Source organism: Girardinichthys multiradiatus, chromosome 6 (assembly GCF_021462225.1).
Source record: "Girardinichthys multiradiatus isolate DD_20200921_A chromosome 6, DD_fGirMul_XY1, whole genome shotgun sequence".
NCBI classification, from domain to species: Eukaryota; Metazoa; Chordata; class Actinopteri; order Cyprinodontiformes; family Goodeidae; genus Girardinichthys; species Girardinichthys multiradiatus.
Window position 1 is genome coordinate 27,232,448 of NC_061799.1, and position 21,778 is coordinate 27,254,225.

At 41.5% G+C, this 21,778-nt stretch overlaps 2 protein-coding genes across 3 annotated transcripts in view; one reads left to right on the forward strand and one right to left on the reverse strand.

The window, feature by feature from the left end:
- Positions 1–16,022, forward strand: part of spidr (scaffold protein involved in DNA repair) — a 58,459-nt gene extending 42,437 nt beyond the window's left edge. For both annotated transcript variants that reach the window (XM_047367501.1, XM_047367502.1), the window contains 9 exons: positions 4,669–4,756; positions 5,762–5,926; positions 6,006–6,065; positions 6,575–6,773; positions 10,824–11,030; positions 12,154–12,247; positions 12,333–12,447; positions 14,977–15,033; positions 15,524–16,022. In XM_047367501.1, the coding sequence (XP_047223457.1) occupies positions 4,669–4,756; positions 5,762–5,926; positions 6,006–6,065; positions 6,575–6,773; positions 10,824–11,030; positions 12,154–12,247; positions 12,333–12,447; positions 14,977–15,033; positions 15,524–15,643 (1,105 nt within the window). In that variant the 3' untranslated portion in view covers positions 15,644–16,022. The remainder of the gene's footprint in view (positions 1–4,668; positions 4,757–5,761; positions 5,927–6,005; positions 6,066–6,574; positions 6,774–10,823; positions 11,031–12,153; positions 12,248–12,332; positions 12,448–14,976; positions 15,034–15,523) is intronic.
- A 73-nt stretch (positions 16,023–16,095) lies between these two features.
- On the reverse strand, positions 16,096–17,467 carry cebpd (CCAAT enhancer binding protein delta). The gene has a single exon (XM_047367503.1). It carries the CDS (start codon positions 17,266–17,268, stop codon positions 16,402–16,404), a length of 867 nt encoding a protein of 288 aa, XP_047223459.1. The 5' UTR covers positions 17,269–17,467; the 3' UTR covers positions 16,096–16,401.
- Positions 17,468–21,778: the final 4,311 nt, after the last annotated feature.

Consider the following 21,778-nt stretch of genomic DNA (forward strand, 5'->3'; position numbering starts at 1 on the left):
CTCGGGTGAAGAGAGGGGCTGAGCTGTCCACTGATCATCACCTGGTGGTGAGTTGGATCCGCTGGAGGAGGAGAAAGCCAGACAGATTTGGCAGGCCCAAGCGCATAGTGAGGGTCTGCTGGGAACGCCTGGCGGAGCCCTCGGCCAGGGATGTATTCAACTCCCACCTCCGGGAGAGCTTCGACCAGATCCCGGGGGATGTTGGAGACATAGAGTCCGAGTGGACCATGTTCTCTGCATCTATTGTCGATGCTGCTGCCCATAGCTGCGGCCGTAAGGTCTGCGGTGCCTGTCGTGGCGGCAATCCCAGAACCCGGTGGTGGACACCGGCAGTAAGGGATGCTGTTAAGCTGAAGAAGGAGTCCTATCGGCTGTGGTTGGCTTGTGGGACTCCTGAGGCGGCTGACGGGTACCGTGAGGCCAAGCGTGCTGCGGCCCGGGCTGTGGCAGAGACAAAAACTCGGCCTGGGAATAGTTCGGTGAGGCCATGGAGAAGGACTACCGGTTGGCCTCGAAGCGATTCTGGCAAACCGTCCGGCGCCTCAGGAGGGGGAAGCAGTGCTTTGCCAACACTGTTTATAGTGGGGGCAGGAGACTGCTGACCTCGACTGAGGACATTATTGGGCGGTGGAAGGAGTACTTCGAGGATCTCCTCAATCCTGCCATCACACATTCCGTGGTGGAAACAGAGGCTGGGGACTCGGGGTTGGACTCTTTCCTCACCCAGGCTGAAGTCACCGAGGTGGTTAAAAAGCTCCGCGGTGGCAAGGCTTCGGGGGTGGATGAGATCCGCCCTGAGTACCTCAAGTGTCTGGATGTTGTAGGGCTGTCATGGTTGACACGCCTCTTCAACATTGCGTGGCGGTCGGGGACAGTGCCTCTGGACAGCCAGACTGGGGTGGTGGTCCCCCTTTATAAGAAGGGGGACCGGAGGGTGTGTTCCAACTACAGGGGGATCACACTCCTCAGCCTCCCTGGTAAGGCCTACGCCAGGGTATTGGAGAGGAGAGTCTGACCGATAGTCGAACCTCGGCTTCAGGAGGAACAGTGTGGTTTTCGTCCCAGCCGTGGAACACTGGACCAGCTCTATACCCTCTACAGGGTGCTCGAGGGTTCATGGGAGTTTGCCCAACCGGTTCACATGTGTTTTGTGGACCTGGAGAAGGCATTCGACTGTGTCCCTCGTGATGCCCTGTGGGGGGTGCTCCAGGAGTATGGAATCGGGGGCCCTTTATTAGGGGCCATCCGGTCCCTGTACGAGCGGAGCAGGAGTTTGTTCCGCATTGCCGGCACTAAGTCGGACCTGTTCCCAGTGCATGTTGGACTCCGGCAGGGCTGCCCTTTGTCGCCGGTCCTGTTCATAACTTTTATGGACAGGATTTCTAGACGCAGGGGGGGTCTGGTTTGGGGACCAGTGGATTTCGTCTCTTCTTTTTGCGGATGACGTGGTCCTGCTGGCCCCTTCTAGCCAAGACCTACAGCATGCGCTGTGGCGGTTCGCAGCCGAGTGTGAAGCGGCTGGGATGAGGATCAGCTCCTCCAAGTCCGAGGCCATGGTACTCGACCGGAAAAGGGTGGCTTGTCCTCTTCAGGTTGGAGGGGAGTTCCTGCCTCAAGTGGAGGAGTTTAAGTATCTCGGGGTCTTGTTCACGAGTGAGGGAAGAATGGAGCGGGAGATCGACAGACGGATCGGTGCGGCTGCCACAGTAATGGGGGCGCTGTGCCGTTCCATTGTGGTGAAGAGAGAGCTGAGCCAAAAAGCAAAGCTCTCAATTTACTGGTCGGTCTACGTTCCTACCCTCACCTATGGCCATGAACTTTGGGTCATGACCGAAAGAACGAGATCACGGATACAAGCGGCTGAAATGAGCTTCCTCCGTAGGGTGGCCGGGCACTCCCTTAGAGATAGGGTGAGGAGCTCGGCCATCCGGGAGGAGCTCGGAGTAGAGCCGCTGCTCCTCCACATCGAGAGGAGCCAGTTGAGGTGGCTCGGGCATCTATACCGGATGCCTCCTGGACGCCTTCCTCGGGAGGTGTTCCAGGCACGTCCCACCGGTAGGAGGCCCAGGGGACAGCCCAGGACACGCTGGAGGGACTATGTCTCTCGGCTGGCCTGGGAACGCCTTGGGCTCCCCCTGGAGGAGCTGGAGGAGGTGTCTGGAGAGAGGGACGTCTGGGCGTCTCTGCTGAGTCTGCTGCCCCCGCGACCCGGTCCTGGATAAGCGGAAGACGACGAACGAACGATGTTATCGATTAGCTTGTCTGGATTAAATTTACTACATGTGGTTATGAACATGGTTAAATGGGGTTACCATTGGTTTGGTCAGCCACACATTACTACACATGTAGGCACAGCATTGATCAGCCAAGCAAGTGTCTAAATGTTCCCATAAACTGTTATTTGGGAGAAAACTTGGCAGACAGACAACTTATCCAACTTCAGAGTGGGTTTAGCAGCTTTAAAATAACTTGTGGTGGCTTTTGTCTACACTGGCTTCTTATCTCTAGCACCTGGATGTTGTCTCTTGAGCTGCTCACACGGCAGCCTGTCTGTGTTGCTGTTGCTGTGGTTCACAGAGCCTCCATCTCCTCTTTTTCATCACCTCGCTTGAAGTACACTCATACTGTATACCACTTCAGCCTCTGAGAAACCTATAAACCAGCTCATTTCTATGGGGAAGCAGGTGCTTTATCCACAGTGTGTTTTGAAACTGCGGCGCAGATGAAGTGAACCAGTGATTAGAGTTGATCATGACTGATGCAAGCAGCACGCACACTCCCCCACCTATACACCCCTGTAAACTGCAGCCCACTCACACATACCAGTGTGGAGGAAAGTTGTTGTAAATTTTAAGTTGAGGAAAGTAAAGAATCTTTTTACCTTGGATGTCCCGGTGCCAACCATGGGACTTGTCTGTCGCTGACAATCTTGGAGGTAGTGGAGCTTTCATGATAGCTCACGCCAGAAAGCACTTCCTATAGAGGAACATCGAGGGAGGTTTGAAAGAGAACATTGTCTGTTTGGTTTTTTTGTTTGAATTAAAATACAAAAGTAGAGTGTTGATTGTTTTGATGCCTTTAATGACTATGAAACAAAAAAACAATATAGTTTTTTATATTTGACCTGCTTATCATTAATCAAAGCCTATTAAAGGGAAATTGGCAAACAAATTTTCTTTTGCAGATTGATTGGTTCATCTCTACTTATTAGTATGAGTTCTGCATTATGTCCTGTCTTGTTGCAAAATCAGGGGGGAATTGTGACTTTTTTCCCTTAACTTTTACATACATTAACATCACCAGAAAGTTAACCAACATTGGACTAACTGAAGAGCCAGCCTTTAAAAGACAAATTAAGTCAGAAGTGATATGATGCTTATATGCAATAGTGGCCAAATTAGCTTTCGTGTGCCAAGATTCACCGCAAGGTTTGAAAAAAATTCCCTGTCGGACCGCATTCTGTCATTTGACCCTGTTTTTTTTTTTCTTTTTTTTTGGTGTGCACTTAACAAAGAATACATACCTTGCTAATTTGTCAATTTTAGAGATATTTTTAGGTTGTTTTCTTTTTGTATTTTCAGCAGAAGCCAGCCTCATCCTTCTATGCCAGTTTCTGTTTTTCTCACCAACTAAAATCTGAGGGGTAACACTCTTTGGATTTTGCTCCAAAAATTCAACTAGATGCAAGTATTTAAAAAAAAATCTTAAAGTGGTTCAAAAGACTGTCGGTCTGAAGAGTCATGAGGTTTCTGAACAATCTTCTCATTAGCACTTTCAGTAATGTGTTGTATTTACAGGAAGTACTTCATTAGTATGACATCTAAACGAATGTTAAAAGTTGTGCATGTACTGACTGAAAATCGGCAAAACTGCTATGAACCGGAGCTGCACCTTAAATCAGATAAAACAGATGTCCTTGAGCTAAAGGTAAACAAAGTCAGGATTAAAAGCCACAGTGTTGAATGAGCAGTGTGAACCTGTCATTACTCATCAAAGAGTTAACCTCACAGGACTTGACCGGGCTGCAGAACCAGTTCCACACAAAGAAACCCTGTGACTAGAGGTTGACTAACTGGTTGTTAAGCACTGACTGATATGATAGCACCTCTATGGTTGAATAAACGTAACAATACCTTGCACTCAACATATTCTTCTCAGAAAATAGGCCCCTACGTTTTTTTTAAATTGTTACTTCCAAAAGCGGTTTGACGTCAGTCCAACATCATAAACATATATCGAGTGTGATCTGGTTGCAGTCTGTTTTAAAAGGGATTAAGGGTGTGCTAACATAAGCCAAAGTGTCACTAATTGCTAATATAGACATTTTAAATCTCTTGTAATCCGTTTTCTAAACCTTTTTTTTTCACTACAATTATATCATAACTTACATTGGGTGTAGACTCTCATGTTTCTCATGACCTGCTTGTAAAAGGTATTTTGTGTGTTTCTACCAGCCCTGGCATGTTCTCTGTTGATTGTAGGTGGTGAAAAAACAAAAAAACAGGCTCACTCTCTTTACAAATTCATGTTTCAGTGGAAGTGAAACTGGCTGTGAAAGCCTTCATTCCACTCACTCAAGTCCCTCATTCTGTAGTTTCTCCCTCTTTCCCCCCCTCGTCTGTGCCCCTCCTCTCTCTTCCTTTTAATTTTTTTGTTTCTTACTTGCAGGCACCCCAGGCTTTTCAGCTTGATAGACAGTCTCTGGCCCCCAGCAACGTCTCTGAAAGATCATGGAAAATCACTTAGTATGCTAAATGTAAGTTCTCATCATAGTGATAATAGTTTTTTTTTCTTGCTGTCTATCATTAAAAAACACTACATTTTTTTCTGTTTAGTAAAATATTTCTCCTTCTGTTGAAAACATATACCTATTATCTTAAAAGTTAGAACTATACACTGAATAGGTAAAAACAAAAGCAGCATTTTCTCATCAACCTACCTCAAATTCTATCATTGAGGCGGGGGCACTTTTCAATTTAAACTATGCAGATTATCCTGATCTTTGTTGCATTATTTAGCTATGTATACACCTTAATTACACGTTAACATTCAGCAGACGTTATGCAACATTTTCAGCCTACAAAGCATGCACTTGGCTCCTCTGATGGGTTCAGAAACAGGATTCTTAGCTGAAAACCGCCGAAAAACCCAAATAATGCTCCATATTTTTTCAAAGGATCAATAAAATAAAGGTTGTCGATGGGCGAAAACATTGCATAATAAATTTAAGCAACATTTACATGTATGACACAACTAACCAGGAATAACACAAATATCAGTCTTACTGTTTTGTTTTTTTTTGGTACTAAAGCAAAAATGTATAGGTGGATCTCAATAAATTAGAATATCATGAAAAGGTTACTTTTTAAAAAAATAATTCAATGAAAAAATGTTTGACTCATATATTATTACATACTTTATACACAATTATGTATTTAAAGCTTTTAATTCTGTTAATTTAGATTTAGTTTTAGTCTTCCCCATGATTGTGTGGTTAATGAGATGGCAGTTTTCTGAGAAACTAAATTTGGGGTTTTTATCAGCTGTAAAACATAGTAAACAAAATGAACAGAAGCAAACACTTATTTTACTCCGTGGTTAGCCACTGTATAATGTTTCACTATTTGAATTACTAAATCAAAGTACTTTTTGAGGACATTCCGATGATGTGCACCCCTATGTTTGTTTAATCTTCAAGTAATTTAAATGACAAAATGTCCAAATAACTACATCACAAGTATATATGTTTTTTAACATGCAGAGCTCAAGTGTCCCTCGTCTGCAGGAAATCAGACCTCCAGGTCCACCTCCAAGTTTCTGCTACCTGCTGTCGGGTCAGCAGACTTCAGTTGAGCTCACTGAAGCGCAAACAGTTTCACCACTCTACCTTCACCCCACAAACCAGACCCTACGAGACATACTGAAGGTGATCACTTTATCCCAACAAACACACAGAAGCATTTGCACATACGATCTTAATACTTAGTAACTTTTTTCTCCCTCAGGGCGAGGCAAAGTCCTGTCGCTGCAGTTTTATTGCCACTGTTTTATACAAGAGAATGCAGGTATTAATTCCTTCAGTCTCAAATCACATAAAACATTGATTTAATCTCTCCTTATTTACAGAGAAGAATAAATAGGTCTCCTGAGCCCCTGATTCATCTTAAGATTATTTAAACTAACAGACTGATAAGATTGAACTCTGACGTAGAGAGCAGTGCTCCTATCGCTCTGTTTGACCATCTGTACGAGACTCAGCCATTCCTGATCACTGATTGGTGAGAACTTTAACCTTTGACCAACATGAGATAGCAGTTCAGATCAAAGTGCTGGACTTTGGTACACACACACACCACTTTTTCATGTTATCGCACCAGTAAACCAGCATTGTGTGCAACCTCTTGAGTGAGTGATCTTGTCAAAGCAGCTTTTTTTCTTAAGATGTTGATTGCCGTCTAATTTCTGCTTCATCAGCTTTTATCGCGTAATATTTCCTTTAAGTACTCTTTATAGGTCATTGTGTTTCCAAGTAATTAATTTTCAGCCTATGTGTGTCGTTCTGGTTCGACTTCAGAGCACAGATGTAGGCCAGAGGGAGGTGTGGTTGGTGCTGACAGACCCCAGTCTTCAGGAGGAGCAGCCGGCGAGGCTGTGCAGGCGAACAGTGGCTCTGTGTGTGAGCACTTCCTGTGTGCTCACTTCCTCTGTCCTCAAAGCACTAAATTCCCCTTCTGTTTGTGACATGTCGTTCAGAGATGCCATCAAAGAACATGGTAAAGTTTTGTTGTGACCTGTCAGGTTATTTGTGTTTCACCACACAGGATTGTGTGCACTGAGTGCTCACACTCACTGTGAGAAATGAGGATGATTTGCATTTCCGATTATTTTTAATGTGGGATATGTGTAGTAAACTGCCACATTAACACATTTTTTTTTACTGTTATTGCTAATTCAGTGGAGTTTGTGCTTTAAATTAGGTCAAGTATATTCAGTTGAAACCAAAACTGACAAACACTGTATAAAAAGACAGTGTTTGGGAAAATATTGGAGCAACACCTCAAGACATCAATGAAGAAATTAAAGCTTGGACACCCAAAGGACAAAGACCAAAATTATACTGCCAAATTTGTTACAAAGGGACTTAAGGAGAACAAAGTCCATGTTTTGGAGTTGCCATCACAAAACCCTGATCTCAGAGCTGAGAATGTTTTTTGTGAGAGCAGGGCAGCCTACAAACCTGACAGTTAAAGCTGTTCAGTCAGGAAAAATAGGCCCATATTCCACAAAAAATGTTACAGTTTCAAAAGGCAATTCTATGAATATTCTACCAATAAGGGAATATATGTAAACTTCTGACTTTTAAAAATGTATAAAGAATTGGCACACTTTCTGGCACTGAGCAACAATTTATCATTTAGTAATCCTGACTGACTGACATCAGGAAAAGTTTAATTTGATTTAGAGATGGCAAGAAAAACAGGTTATGTGTCTTTTTATTCAGTGTATTAAAATGTCTGTTTTTAAGTGTTGTTCTTGGCTGGAGAGTTGAACCCCACCAAAGCTGCCAGAGGATAGATCAAATTACTTGTGAGCTTATAATCAGGTAGAAGGCCCAAGCAGTCCTTCATGTAAATCTAAAGGTTCTTACCTGGAACCTTCCATTTTATATTGGCAGTTTCTTGTGTTTGCTTTCACTGTATTATACAAAACAGTGTTGTTTATGTACATTACTTTCCCTGAAACAGAAAGGGTCACTCCTCCTGACAAACACATTTTTTGACCTCATAACCTCCGCCATGAAAAAAAAAAAATGTATCACAGAGATTTCACTTTATGAATGATGTAAAGTCACTCCAAATTTTAACCTCTTTCACAAAACACGTGGAGCCAGGATTAGGAAACTAACTGTGTGCTTTGTGGAAAGGACGATACCGCACGGAGCATTGAAGTCAACCTGCTAGTATTATGCCTATGATACTAGCAGGTTGACTTCAATGCTCCGTGCGGTATCAACCTGCTAGTATCATAGGCATAATACTAGCAGGTTGACTTAGGGTTAGGGTTAGGGGTTAGGGGGGTTGTGGAAAGGACGATACCGCACGGAGCATTGAAGTCAACCTGCTAGTATTATGCCTATGATACTAGCAGGTTGACTTCAATGCTCCGTGCGGTATCAACCTGCTAGTATCATAGGCATAATACTAGCAGGTTGACTTCAATGCTCCGTGCGGTATCAACCTGCTAGTATCATAGGCATAATACTAGCAGGTTGACTTAGGGTTAGGGTTAGGGGTTAGGGGGGTTGTGGAAAGGACGATACCGCACGGAGCATTGAAGTCAACCTGCTAGTATTATGCCTATGAGCCACCAGGTGACTGGTGCGCCACATACATCACTGGACGGGTCACACTGAAGTGCGCTGGGACAGATCATATTTCTGGATTTCATGTAATAGAACTTTCTTCAGCAGGAGATACGCTGGAAAGTAAAAGCAAACTTATAATCTGTCATGTTCCAACCATGTTCATCACCTTTTGAATGGTTGTCTGACACTTGTTTTATGTGTAACTCTTTAGATCGACCCTGGTGAGTTTCAGTCTACGCCTACTTTGGTTTTGCATGTCAGCCTGATATTTTAAAAGGTCATGTATCCGGAAAGTCATCGGCTTGATTTCTGACTTTTGAACTGCCACAGACAGCTCAGAGATGTGCTTGTCTTTGCAGGTTTATGGCAGACAACTTTGTAACATAAGCTTTGTTAATGTTCATAGATGTTTGAAAATCAAAGCCTGTGTGACATGTCCTGAAGCTTAAACCACAAGCAGGAGCACCTCTGTGTGTCTGCTTAAAGGTTGTTAACAAAACAGAATCCTAGGGGATGTGATTATTTTAATTTCACCAAACCCCCCGCCTCCCCTACCAATTTAAATCACTAAATTTGGGATTTAAAATTACTCTCGTGGGTGATTTTAAATAACAAATGTCTGTATTTAGCATTCTGTGAGGACAGAGGGTCTATATTCCCCAAATTGATATTTTAGAGTTGAAGGTTTTATATGGTGAGCCAAATATAAACACAGCCTCACCCCTCCTGAATCATTAACAGATTTTAACAGGTCTGTAATGTTGCATGTGTTTATGTAAGTTGTTAAAACTCTGAAACACATTTCACATGTTTTAATTATAAAAGATTTGTGAATGGCAGAAGCTTGCCTTTGACTGTGAAGTGATCATAATTCTGTTTCAGAGTGTAACCGCTGTAAAATAATCACAAATAGTAGCTGTTGAAGACCAGGTTTTATTCTCAAGCAGAGTTCTGTTTCCTCCTTACTTTAAAAGTGAGTCAACTGTAAATCTGCTGCTGGAAATCCTTTTAAAGCTTGCTACAGTTTCCCCTTTTCATGATATTTGGGGTGACTTTAAACATGTTATGAAGTGTAATTGATGTGACAGAATCATCTGTTATTTTTATTCTATGAATGGTGACCCTCCTCCTGCAGTCAGCTGCTGAACAAGACGTTGTCCTGCTGCAGGAGGAGTGACTCAACGGCTGTGGGTGCAATTTGCATACACATCTCAGGTTGGGCTCTAGTAGCAGAAGCACACAAAAAATGGCCAGATTGATAAAGGAAATTAAGTTTCGGGGGATAAAACATTCCTAGTCACATCCAAAAGTCCCCTTGTTTTAAAATATGAACTGTCGAGAAGTCAAAACGGCGAGACGTCTGGAACATAATGCTTGCTCTATTTTTCCCAGCAAGAGACGTTTAGCACCCATCCACCACAAAACTCCATCCTTGGTCCAGGATAGATACAGAAGGTTCCCCATCTCTTCCAGGCCTGTTTTCTGGGCAACATTTTGATGCTGGTAATATGGTTTGACCCAGTTACCTATTGTGGAAATAAAGGGTTAAAATAATGTCTCTATGAAATATTCTGGTTCTTGAATAACATTTCTGCAGTGGAAACGCACCTTTTATCTATAAAGTATACTTTCTAACATTGTTTAAAAAAAACATGAGATCTTGGAGTTCCTGTAAACTGCTTTTTAACTTAGTGTAGCAGCTGACCAGATGATCTTATCAGTGCCACACCCATCCAAGCACTTGTGTTAGGCGGCCTGCCCAGAAGCTCCAGAACAAACCCACGCTGACAGTAAAGGTTGCATACATGCTGTACAGAGCTGCCAGGCATGGATGAAATTGCTTCTTTCAGAGCTCCAACATAAGTTTACAAAATGAACCTGTCAGATGGCTATTGTTTCTTTTTTCTTAAATTTGATCAGATTGAATAACAAACTTCAAAATAATATTTTTTGGAAAACTTCAGGGAGCTGGTGTTACTCACCGGATGCACATTGACTTGTGCAACTTCTTATTTCCCTAAGTCTGCAAATTTAGTTAAACCATACACCCTCAGAAGCCACATTAATGGGAAATATTGAAGTTTCACATAGAGTAATGCAATAAGCAAAAAGTGTTACTTTGGTTTCCTTTAATAGTAAGATGGCATTTAATAACTTGGGTTTAAAACAGTTATATTTAAAATTGTGAGGCAGACTGATTTTATGCCATTCACACTTTTGAATCAAATGTTGCATGTATGTAAAAGGGCTAAATAAGGCTGTTTGTTGCTTCAGAGGAGAGTGGGTTTAAGCTGTTGTGAATGGGTAATAGTAAGTTCCTATATTTCTGTTGATGGATTTCAGTTCTTCATCACTGAGTAACTTTTGGTTTGTGGAATTTTGCTTGAGATGTATCTAAATTTGATCCGATGCATATTTCCCTTGCAGCAATGTGTATTTATCTTATTTCCATATTTAGGTGTGCTCCTCTGTGCGGAGCAGTCTCTCATTGAGGTGTCTTTTGCACAACATGAGAGCAGTATCGAGACCACTACAAGGCAAGACTCAGTTTCCCAGTCTCCATCTGAGCCCCAGGTGAAGATCCTGCCCCTAACCCTGCCCCAGCCTCTGAGACTGGATTCCTTGAGTTTGGAGACCACACCCAACTCCCTCTGTACTCTCACAGGTCTGTCTTTCTCTGCCTTTCAAGCGGTCCTGTGGTTTTCCATGCGACTCCTCTGATTTCTGCTGAGCAGGCCTGACATCTTGTTCTCTCTGTAGAAAAAAAAACAAAAACACGATTGTTATATTTTCACAAGTTTACAGCACAACAAAGGGCTTTGATGTTGCTTCCAGGCACTGTGTTGTGATGTTTGTTGTTCGGTCTCTGTCCTCAGGGCATCATTGTGCGGGACAATGTAAAATAAAACTCATGAAATATTGTGAAGTTTATGTCCATTCCCACATTATTTTGCAGGAAAATTAATATGCACGTTCCCCATGAGTCTTAGAACATCTGTTGTGGCAATGACTTAGTTTTCATGAAATCTTTCATCTTTTTTGAACACGAACAGTATTATTTTGACATTGCAGTCCTTTTTGAAGTTTGCTCTCATCAGTCAAGATTTTCACTTTTCTCACTGAGCAATTGCTCATAAATAGTAGAAACATTTTTAATGTGTTGCAGTCTTCCTACTCATCTGCTTCAAATCCCACTGAAATGCTGCATAAAGTCTTCCTCTCTAGATGGTTTCTAATTATGTAAATGTGGTTTCGAAGCCTGCAGCAGATCGTAATCTGCATCTGCTGTCTTCACGTCACATCTGAGAGCAAAGATCACATCATGAACCCACTCGGCTTTGGCCTCTCTGTCCGTCCATGTTTGATCAGGTGGTCGAATGAAAATAAAACACACAGTTTGCACTTGTGCACAAGTCGTACTTTCTAGAAGTTACGAGCGGAGAAAGAAAAAAAACTGGAATCGTTTCTTATCAGGTTTTGTATTTGGTATCCTGTTTAAGGCTCCATGTTTGCAATGGTAGGGCAGCAGTTGTGGTTGTTGAGTGAATTGTTTTTAGGTAGGGAGCACATTTCTGCTGCTTTTATTGCTGCCATCTTTGATGCAAATTAAAAGGATGCTGTTATCTCCTTTGCCCTGTCATAAACATACAAACACTTCAATGCTGACAATGTCTATCAGTGTTCATCCTTTATAAAAACAAGTAATGTAAATGTATTTTTGTGAAGGATCCAAACCATTTATTGGCCGCAAGTGTTAAATGATTTGTTATTTGGCTTCTGTTTATCAGGGGTGATTGTTGGTGTAGATGAGAATACAGCTTATTCCTGGCCAGCATGCAATCTATGTGGAAGCGACAACTTAGAGGTGTCGGCGGGAAAACCGTAAGTCCTTATTTACCAAACCAAACGTCATGGTTCTCATAGTGGCAACCCTCGGCTTCAGTGTTTTTTGGTTTTCTTCCCACAGTCAGAACTTCCACTGTGTTTCCTGTAAATCGATGTTGGACAAGCCAGACACAAAGGTTCAGCTGGAGGTTTTTCTCAGCTCCTCCTTGTTAAGCAACTGCACCTTAAAGGTTAAGGTGGGGACACTGAAGAGCAAAAATATAAATGTTTTATGGCAAAACCAAGTTAACACTGGTGTAATTGAACATTCAGGGATAATAAATGGGAACCATCAGCATGATTCATGTTTGTACAAGAAAAAACAAAACCCAGGAAACTGTCTACTTCATAAAAACAATGACAAAAGCAAGGCCTCACTTTTACAGTTATTGTGTATAAAAACCGGTGGTTTTAGACATTTAACCAGGGCGGCATAGTCTGAGGGGTGGCACAAGGACTTACAGGAATTATAAAAATGAGTTATCATTTAGTTCCACCTTTAAATTAGTTTTCTTTTTGCGTTTCCAGTACATTATTTTGTGTTATGTCTGAACAACGTGTCTGCCTAATACTCCTGAGGTTGGTATCTATGTGACGCTAGATTTAAAGGACCTCATTGCTTTGTTTTTTTTTTTTTATAATTGGACTGAATTCATTTGCAAGTAGTACTTACTATGGTTAAACCTGCTCCCCCACAACTGCCACTAATAACTCAAAAGTCGGTTTTACATGAGGTTGTGTATGTAGTCCAGGTGACGTTCCTGCCTCCTGTTTACACAAAATATTATCCATCTTAAAATCTTTAAAGCCATTTGACATGAGGTGGTTGGTACTCACAGCTGTTGCTAATCTCATCAATTAAAGCATTTTAAGTTAATAAGACAGAACCTTCCTTAATGTCATTTGTAGCACCTGCATTAGTCCTCTGTTTGATGTTAGAATGGCTTCTGCAAAGAATAGCTGTGTTCGTTTCCGCCAAAATAACGGCTTCGAGTATGGTGGCTGTTTTCATCTCGCCTGCTGTAAAATGGTCATTTTAGAGACTTGTTGGTTGTTTTTGCTTAAACAGAATTTAATAGTTTAGGTGAATTGAACATAAAGAGCTATCGTATTTCACCCGTTTCTGTTTAAGAGGCTGTCCTTTTAAAACATTATGTATATACCTTGAATATTTTGTCATGTTACAACCACAAACTACTGTGTACTTTATTGGAATTTTATGTGCAAGATCAACACAAAGTAGAACATGATTCTGAAGTGTAAGGAAAATAATACAAAATAAATCAGAAAAGTCTGGTGTGTAAAGGTATTCACCTACCCTTTAGATGACTGAAGTAGATCTAACATAGAACTACTTTTTACTGCAGTTACTGCTACAGATATTTTGAGATATATCTGATCAGATCTGCATATCTAGAAGCAGATTTTTTTTTTTTTTTTTGCCATTTCTCTTTGCAAAATAGCTCCAGAGTGTCTGTAAACAGCAATTTTCAAGTTTTGCCACAAATTCTAAAATGAACTTCAGTCTGAACATTGACTAGAGAATTCAAAGGCATGAAAATGCTTCGATCTAAACCCATTACATCTCTGTGTGTGTTGTAACATTGTCTTACTGGAAAGAATAACCTCTGCCCCAACCTCAAGCCTCAAGGCTTCATAGTTTTCTTGAAATGGGACTTCTTATGTCTTGTTTTGGACAATGGCTTTCTTCCTGCCGCTCTTCCAGGATAGGCCAGATTTGTGAGTGTATGACTAATAGTTTACATGCTGACATATTATCCCACCTGAGCTGCCGATTACTCCAGAATTACTGTCCAAATCTTGGCTGTTATTCGAATTATTGCTGCTCTTACCAAGCCTTTCAGTTTAGGTGGATGGTCATGTTTCAGATGAGTTGCATTGGTGCTGTACTCCTTACTACAATATACTACAATTGTATCACTAACCTGACTGCTGTGTTCATTGGTCTTCTTCACGCTGTTTGTTCGCTAATGTTGTCTAAAAAACCTCTGAGACCTTCACAGAACACCTGCATTCATCCAAAGACTAAATCACACACAGGTGGACTCTATTCAATAATTAGGTGACTTCATAAGGCAGTTGGTTGCACTAGATTTTATTTATGGATATAGGAGTAAAGGGGCTCAATACAAATGCACAGAACTCTTTAGATTTCAGTTTTTTTGAATGGTCAGTATGTTTAGTTTCCTGTGTTGTTTTACTAAGAAACTCTTGACTCAAAGCCCTCTTACAAGAGTAGAATAGCAAATATGTGAATTTTGTGTCATTCTAAAACATTTACCTCTGGCAGAAAATAAAAATATATCTGAAATATTTTAGCACACCTTGGCAGAAATGTAGATAAAACCTTTGACCATACAGTCATCTGTCCGTTAGAGTGATCCACGAATGAGGCACAGTTGCCTCTCCATAAATGTTGCTCATTAAAAGCTTGTGTTCTGCACTGTAAAACAAAGTCTTGATAAACGTCCCTCTGCGCAAACGCTTTTTAAGAACTTGCCGTGGCAATGATCAGAAATGCTAAGCGAGACAGCCAGTAAAAGTTATCAGTATTCTTATCATCCAGCTCGTTTTTTAACCCCTTCTAGCAATAAACCAGCAGAGATACCACAGTCTGTTTTGTGCAGCATTTCGTTTTCTTTTCAATTGCAGAGGTGATCATTAAAAAGGCATTGCTGAATTCATGTTTTAAATCTTTCCAACAGCTGCAGCGAAAGACAATCATGTCCATCCTGAACACGCCCATGTTAGAAAGCACTGAGGTAGGTTTACTTATCAAACTGTTACATAAGTCTGAGCTAAGATACAAGGTACATAGATTTTTTTGTCAATATGTTCTAAGGCACAGTCATCTGTCCCTGTCACTGTGATAAAGGCTGTACTTTGTTGAGTGAAGTGATTGGGTTGGTCATTAATACTGCCAGATTCGACACAGTCCTCTGCCCTTTCTTTTGTTTGGAGGATTTTATGTTTGCATGCAGTTTATATGCTGGGGTGTAATTATTCACTTTTTTGATAAACTGCAGCTGGAGAAGCTGTTCCTAATCAATAAAATGCATTGTAATTTCTGTGTTTACATTAATGCTTTTCTTCATGCATGAGTGCTGGATAGTTGTTAATACCCATGTTTGTACTTATCCAATGTGAATACTGCAAAGGTTACATGCCATCATTAGAATGCAGAGAATTTATTTAGGTTTGCAGAAAAAAAAATTGTTTTAAGAGATTTGCATGATCAATATCTTGCTTCAGCTCCAAGGGTACGATGTGGAGAGTGTCTTAGGAAAAGAGGTGGGTCCCATCCCCGTTTATGTCCGAGTCATCACCAGGAAGCCAGGCTTCTGGATGGGCCTGGAAGAGATCTGCCTCTAAGGCTGCTGATAGCAACTCTCTGACTTTGGCTGGCTCCAGAAATCTGCACTGGGCCTTGGTCTGAGCCAGTTTATCCTCCACCTCCCCCTTCCGAAGGCCTCCTCTGACAGCTTGAGGCTGTTCTGAAGAGAAGGGGGCTGTGAAAAGACAAGGTCTTGTTTGTGTTAATGATGTGTGATCCTGTGCAGCAGGAGTTGACAGCCCAAGGGTAGACCAGTGGCATGCGGGCTGTCAAACCAGCCCATGTGGATCATTAACTGGGATGACCCTAAATTTTGACTTTAAAAAAAAAAAAAAAAAAAAAAACTTTTTCCAACCTTTCTATCTCTGTATTAAAAGAAACACTGACTCTGGTAATAAAATTTGTTATTTTTGCTGACTTTGTTTTTGGTTTCCTGTGTTGCATTTCCTTTAACGCATATTTTCATACAGACTGCTCACAAACCACAATCTTGCACGTTATCATTGCTTTATTACAGATTCATAAACACGTCAAGGTTTTATACAAACTATATAAAAGATCATGCTCTGGCTCTTATACAAAGTTAGAAATTATAAAACATGTACCATATCAGGTATGACATGTAAATGCAGTGGTAAAATAATTTAATACAGAGAAAAATCCCACAAAATATGGCAGCAACATATTTTCCAGTGCCATTATGGTAAGCTTAATACATCTGGTACAGATGGTAAAGACAAGTGTCTCTTGAGGTATGTCTTCTAAAAGTCTCACGGTTCATAGAAGATTAAATGTGTCACCGGCTCTCTGAGCCTGCAAACGAGGCGTTGGGCATGTGTTTGAAGAAATCTCTGAGCCCGGACAGCTCCCTGGTTAGCTGCTCAATGGTTTTGTGGAGTTTCTCGTTTTCGTTGCCCAGTTCGATCATCTTCTGCTGCATCTCCAAGTTGCGCCTCTTGGCTTTGTCTCTGCTTTTTCTAACTGCAATGTTATTCCTTTCACGCCTCTGCCGATACTCCACGCTGAACCTGTCCACCGCCTTCTTTCCCTTTTCCCTGCCCATCTTCCTCGGGCACGGCTTGTTGGAGCTGACGGCGGAGACGGGCTCCGGGGTGGTCGGGGGCGTCGGCTGTCCCGTCGGGAGGCTGACTGAGGTCTGGGCGCAAGTCTCGATCTGGGAGGGCAGGGAAGAGGACATGTCGCTGTCGCTCCAGTCGGATTCCTGCTTGATCGGAGCGCAAAACGCCCCCTTCTCCTGCGCTCGGTCCTGCTTAGCGTAGACGGCCGGCAGCTGGTGCATGCCACCGGGCTGCACGGGGTTCTGCAGGTTGTAGAAGTCCGGCTTCTCCTGCTTCACGGTGTTGAACAGGTCGAGGAAGAGCTCGTCGTTGCACAGCTCCAGGTTCGGCACCGACGTCATGGACTCTATGTACTGGCTGAAGTCGATGGCGCTCTCGTCGTCGTACATGGCTGGTATGGTGGTGCTCAGCTCCACCATGGTGCTCTCCTCGCCCGAGCCGTCAGTCCTGCTGCCCGGCTTGGAGACCCCCTGCTGGGGGCCCCCTAACTTGGTGCTCTCGTAGAAGTTAGCAGGCTCCATCGCCCAACTCATGTTGCATTGTGGGGACACGCAGTGAGAGTCCAGGCTGTATATGTCACACATGAACCTTGCTTGGCTTTGTCCACGTGGTTAGAGAATTAGAGAAAGTAACCAACTGCTGGGACGACTCTGCTGCACGACACCCCTGCAGACTCTCCCTCTGCAATTCTTTAAGTAAAATAAAACTCTTTGATGGGTTTCTTGCCGCTGCACCGTGATTGTCAGGATGCGTTACCCTTCCCCGACTATCACTTCTCTGAGGCAGCGCTAGTTTCGCGGAGTGTTTTGTTTCGTTCCCCGCTGACGTCACACACGCCGCCCTCTTACGAGCCAGTCAAGTCCACACACGAGTCACGTGGTGTCCCGTTTGAGTAGGCAGTGGGAGTGTCGCTCATTCCGCCCACCTTTTACTATGACCGTATGAATGGTTCGGGGTTGTTTACATAGTGCAGAATGTGCTCTGGCTGTTGGGAACAGGATTAAATTTATCACCAGGAACGCAAGGGCCCCACTGGAACATTGGCGAAGGAATTATTCAGCTACGTAAAGGATTATTGCTCTAACGCTGCAAAAAAAAAAAAAAAAAAAAAAGTTATCCAGTCAGAGCCATGGAGGGACTATATTAAAATAAAACTTAGTCTGGGGCATTTCTGAATGAGATACGTGATTCTCTGGCTCTCAACCCATTCACCCTTTACTTGACCTTCGGCAGAACAGCTTCACTTGTTCTAGCTTAACAAAAATAATTGAGATGTGAGGTGTTAAGGAAGCCCAGGTTGCTTTAATAGTTGCCTTCACCTTGTCTGCAATGTTAGGTCTGGTGTCTCTATTCTTCTTGACAATACTTAGATTAGATATAGGACCTAGGTCAGACACGTTTCCTGGCCAGTCAAGTACTGTGTATCCATTAAAACAGATATTAGTACTTTTGAAACTGTGGGCTGGTACCAAGTCCTGTTGGACAATATGACATCAGCATCTCAATAAAGTTTGTCAGCAGAGGGAACCATGAGGTGCTCTAAAATGTCTTTGTAAAGGCTGGACTTGGGACTTGATAAAACACAGTGGACCAACACCAGTAGATGACATAGCTTCCCAAATCATCACTGAGCGTGGAAAGTTCAAATTGGATCTCAACAAAGTTGGGTTCTTTGCTTCTCCACTCTTCCACCACATTCTAGGTTCTTGATTTCTAATTTAAATGCAAAATGTCCTTTCATCTTAGAAGCATTTGAACCACTGAATACCAGCCCTTTTTTCCCTTGCCCTTGTAACACACCTCTGGAGTGGCTTAATACAAGGAATGCAACATTTGCAGCCCATATCTTGTATATTAATGTGTGTGGTGGCGCTTAAAGCAGTGTGTCCAGCTGCAGACCACACCTTGTATTTGTGCCAAATTTTTTGAATGAGCTTTGCTTCACAATCCTTTCAAAGCTGCAATTATCCCTATTTCTTGTGCACCTTTTTGTGCCAAATCTTATCCTCCTCCCACTTAATTTTCCATTAATGTGCTTGAATACAGCACTCTGTTGCAGCCAAACTCTTTAGTTATGAATTACTCTTCTTATGAAAGGTGTTAATGACTCTGCTGGACAGCTGTCAAGTCAGCAGTCTCTCACATGACTGTGTAGGCCATGACACAAAGGCCTTCACAATTATAAAATGCATTTCAAATAATTTTTAAGTAATTTCTGTATTGGAATTACATTTGTTAAATAGTTTTATGTAACATTCATCTTCTTAGAAATGTTGGATTTTAATTTCTTGTAATCCATCGGTCATCAAAGTTAAAAACCAACATTTCTTTAATTATACCACTCTGTGTTTATTGTTGACTCTATGTGATAAACCAGTTTAACGTTTTGTATAGAACTATTGAAAGAACCTTTAAATGTCTCAGTTATTGAGATGCACTTGGATCGTAAACAAAACAAGAGTGTTGTCATCAAAACTATCAAGACAAGTTTTATTTTGTTTTAATAAGCTGATTTAAGGGGTTTAAAGGCCTTGGAGGTAGGGTAAAATAATTATTTGCCAGGATTTTACTTGCATCAGATGAAGACTGTTGAGATTTGTAGGAATTTAAATTGAAGTACACAAACAATTTCGGGGTATAACTTTGCAAAATTGAGATTTGTCGCTTTTGTGAAATACACTTGCAGAAGAAATTCAGGTTTCTGCATGTTAGAAGAGAATTTGTAAGTTCCCCACATGAAGAGGCAGGGGGCGTTTTTCCCATGCAACATGTTTTTACAATAGTCACATGATACTGGGCTGCTTAAAACTGCAGGATGTGCTCTGGGTGTTTGGAACGTGTCAACAGGAACACAAACCTCCAACTCCAAAGGTGGTGTAGGAAATATGATCATTTACAAGGAAAGTAAAAGTGCTGGCACACAACAGATAAACAAGTCTCTTGTTAACATGTGAATAGTAACAGCATCAGAATTACAGGCAATCTCTGTTATTGTTAGCTTTGAGTGTTCCGACTAAAAATATAAATATACCTGTTGGAGATTTCCAATTGAAAATACATAAAATATAAAAATTCAGGTCTGAATTGCATTTATTTAAGGAAGTGACACTATTTTTTAAAACTTTTCTTTAACTGTAAAGCAACTTAAACTGCCAAGTTGAATAAAACGTGGCATTAGATAGAAATACTTAAAACAATATTACAAATATCAAATTTGTATAAATAACTAAACAGAACCGACCTAATTAGTTTTAAATATTTTTTGTGATTTATTGTGGAACATCAGGAGTCATTGCGTCAAACGTGGCTAAAAAGTGATAAAAGAGGTGTTTTTGATTAGCTATTATGACCAGTGGAGTGTCTAGGAGTTGGCCCTAACTCACACATGGACTGACACTTCTCGGAAATGTATCTCAAGTTTTCCACTTAAAAAGTTTGTAGTACTTTTCCTCTCTACTCTTTGCCTTCAGCAAGGAAACTGCGCCTCGTAGTGGTCAATGTGTGTATTTGCAGGATGTTTCTTGCGGGATCAATATCCGATACACATTTATTAATTGTGAATACTGCAGTCCTACCCTCTTTTTTTTTTTTTACCTTAGTTTTTAAATAAAATACGTTCATTTTATAAAACTAAAGTTCCCTTACTTTGGTTTGTCTTGAAGATAGGCTAAAAAAGACCCCCAACTCGTACAGAGAAGGGGTGACGATGGAGCGGTCTCAGTTTGGGGGACATTGGTTAGTCATTTCTCCCCTGTTACTGGAAGTGGGGTGATCACCCATGGAACTTTCTTTTGTGTCCTGCTGGGTGTGGTGTCTTTAAACACGTAAATGGCCCATGTCTAAGGGTGAGAGTTTGTGGGGAAGGGTGGGGTGGGATTGTCAATGAATTGGTTTAAAAGTATGCAAGTATTATGCATGAGATGTTAAACAAGGAATTGCACCACTATCATTTAAAAAGAAAGACAAAGATAGAAATGCAAGAGCAAACGTTTTAAAAGAGTGACAATTCCATGAGCTACATTGGGGGAAATAACATTTTGATCTCTTAAAGATTTTGTAATTTTACTCAGTTGCAAAGAAATGAAGAGTCCCTATTTTTATGTTATGTTTTATTTCAATATGGGGAGACAAAATATCGATTGAAAATCCAGAAAAAAAACCACATTCCATAAATGTTAAATCCTCTAGCTTGACTTAGTACTTATTGAAAAATGCAAGCGATTTATTTAAGTTGGACTTATGCAGTGTTGCCAAAGCCATTTGCTCACCCGTCCATATCATTGAATTAAAACCCTATGGATTAAGAAATGGATGTCACTCAGGTGCGTATGGCTGTGAAGAGGGAATAATTTTGCCAATATAGTGCAGGGCTTGTGGATCAGTATAAATCTTCACCTAGGACTGGGCAGGAGACGCAATGGTGATGCTGCCTTGCGTTTGCAGGAAGTTATTGCAGATCTATAAGGTTGTTGAGTACAATCTCTTCTCCAGTCATCTGTTGTGGTAGCAGCAGTGACTCAAAAAAGCCTAGCTCTATTGTAAGGGGTGCTCTCCTTTGGAGATGTTTATCTGATGAAGAATGTGTCATAAAATGACACTAATCCTACAACAGGGACATGTCTGAAGTTTCTCCTGATGAGCTGCAAACACAGAGCTGGATGTCCATATCTAAAACCAGCCTATCAAGACTATCAGAGCTTAGATAATAACTGTTACTACATTGTCTCATTTAACCTTTGGGATGAATAGTATTATTATGAGCATACAGCTTCAACCAAATGGGAATCAACGCCCCCATCCCCACAGTATTTGCAGGTCTCTTTAATATAGGGGATCAGCTACGAAATTTACTGCTATTTATTTCATCGAAATGTGCCGCATAAATTGTTTACCCTTGTAAAATAACATAACCAGAATTATTTTAGAGATTTACTGCGTTCATTTCTTTTAACGGTAAACGTCTTTATGTTCAACTTGATTATCCAACTTTAATCAAAACACTGTTATTATGTTTAAAATAACATGGCGGAAGCGGAAAACGAGTTTTTTCTTGTTGGACCAAACCAAACCAACCGGAAGTATAAATTCAGAAAA

Bases quoted from the DNA above. Each gene is read 5' to 3' on its own strand.
- cebpd (XM_047367503.1), bottom strand. From the start codon at position 17,268: ATGTGTGACATATACAGCCTGGACTCTCACTGCGTGTCCCCACAATGC.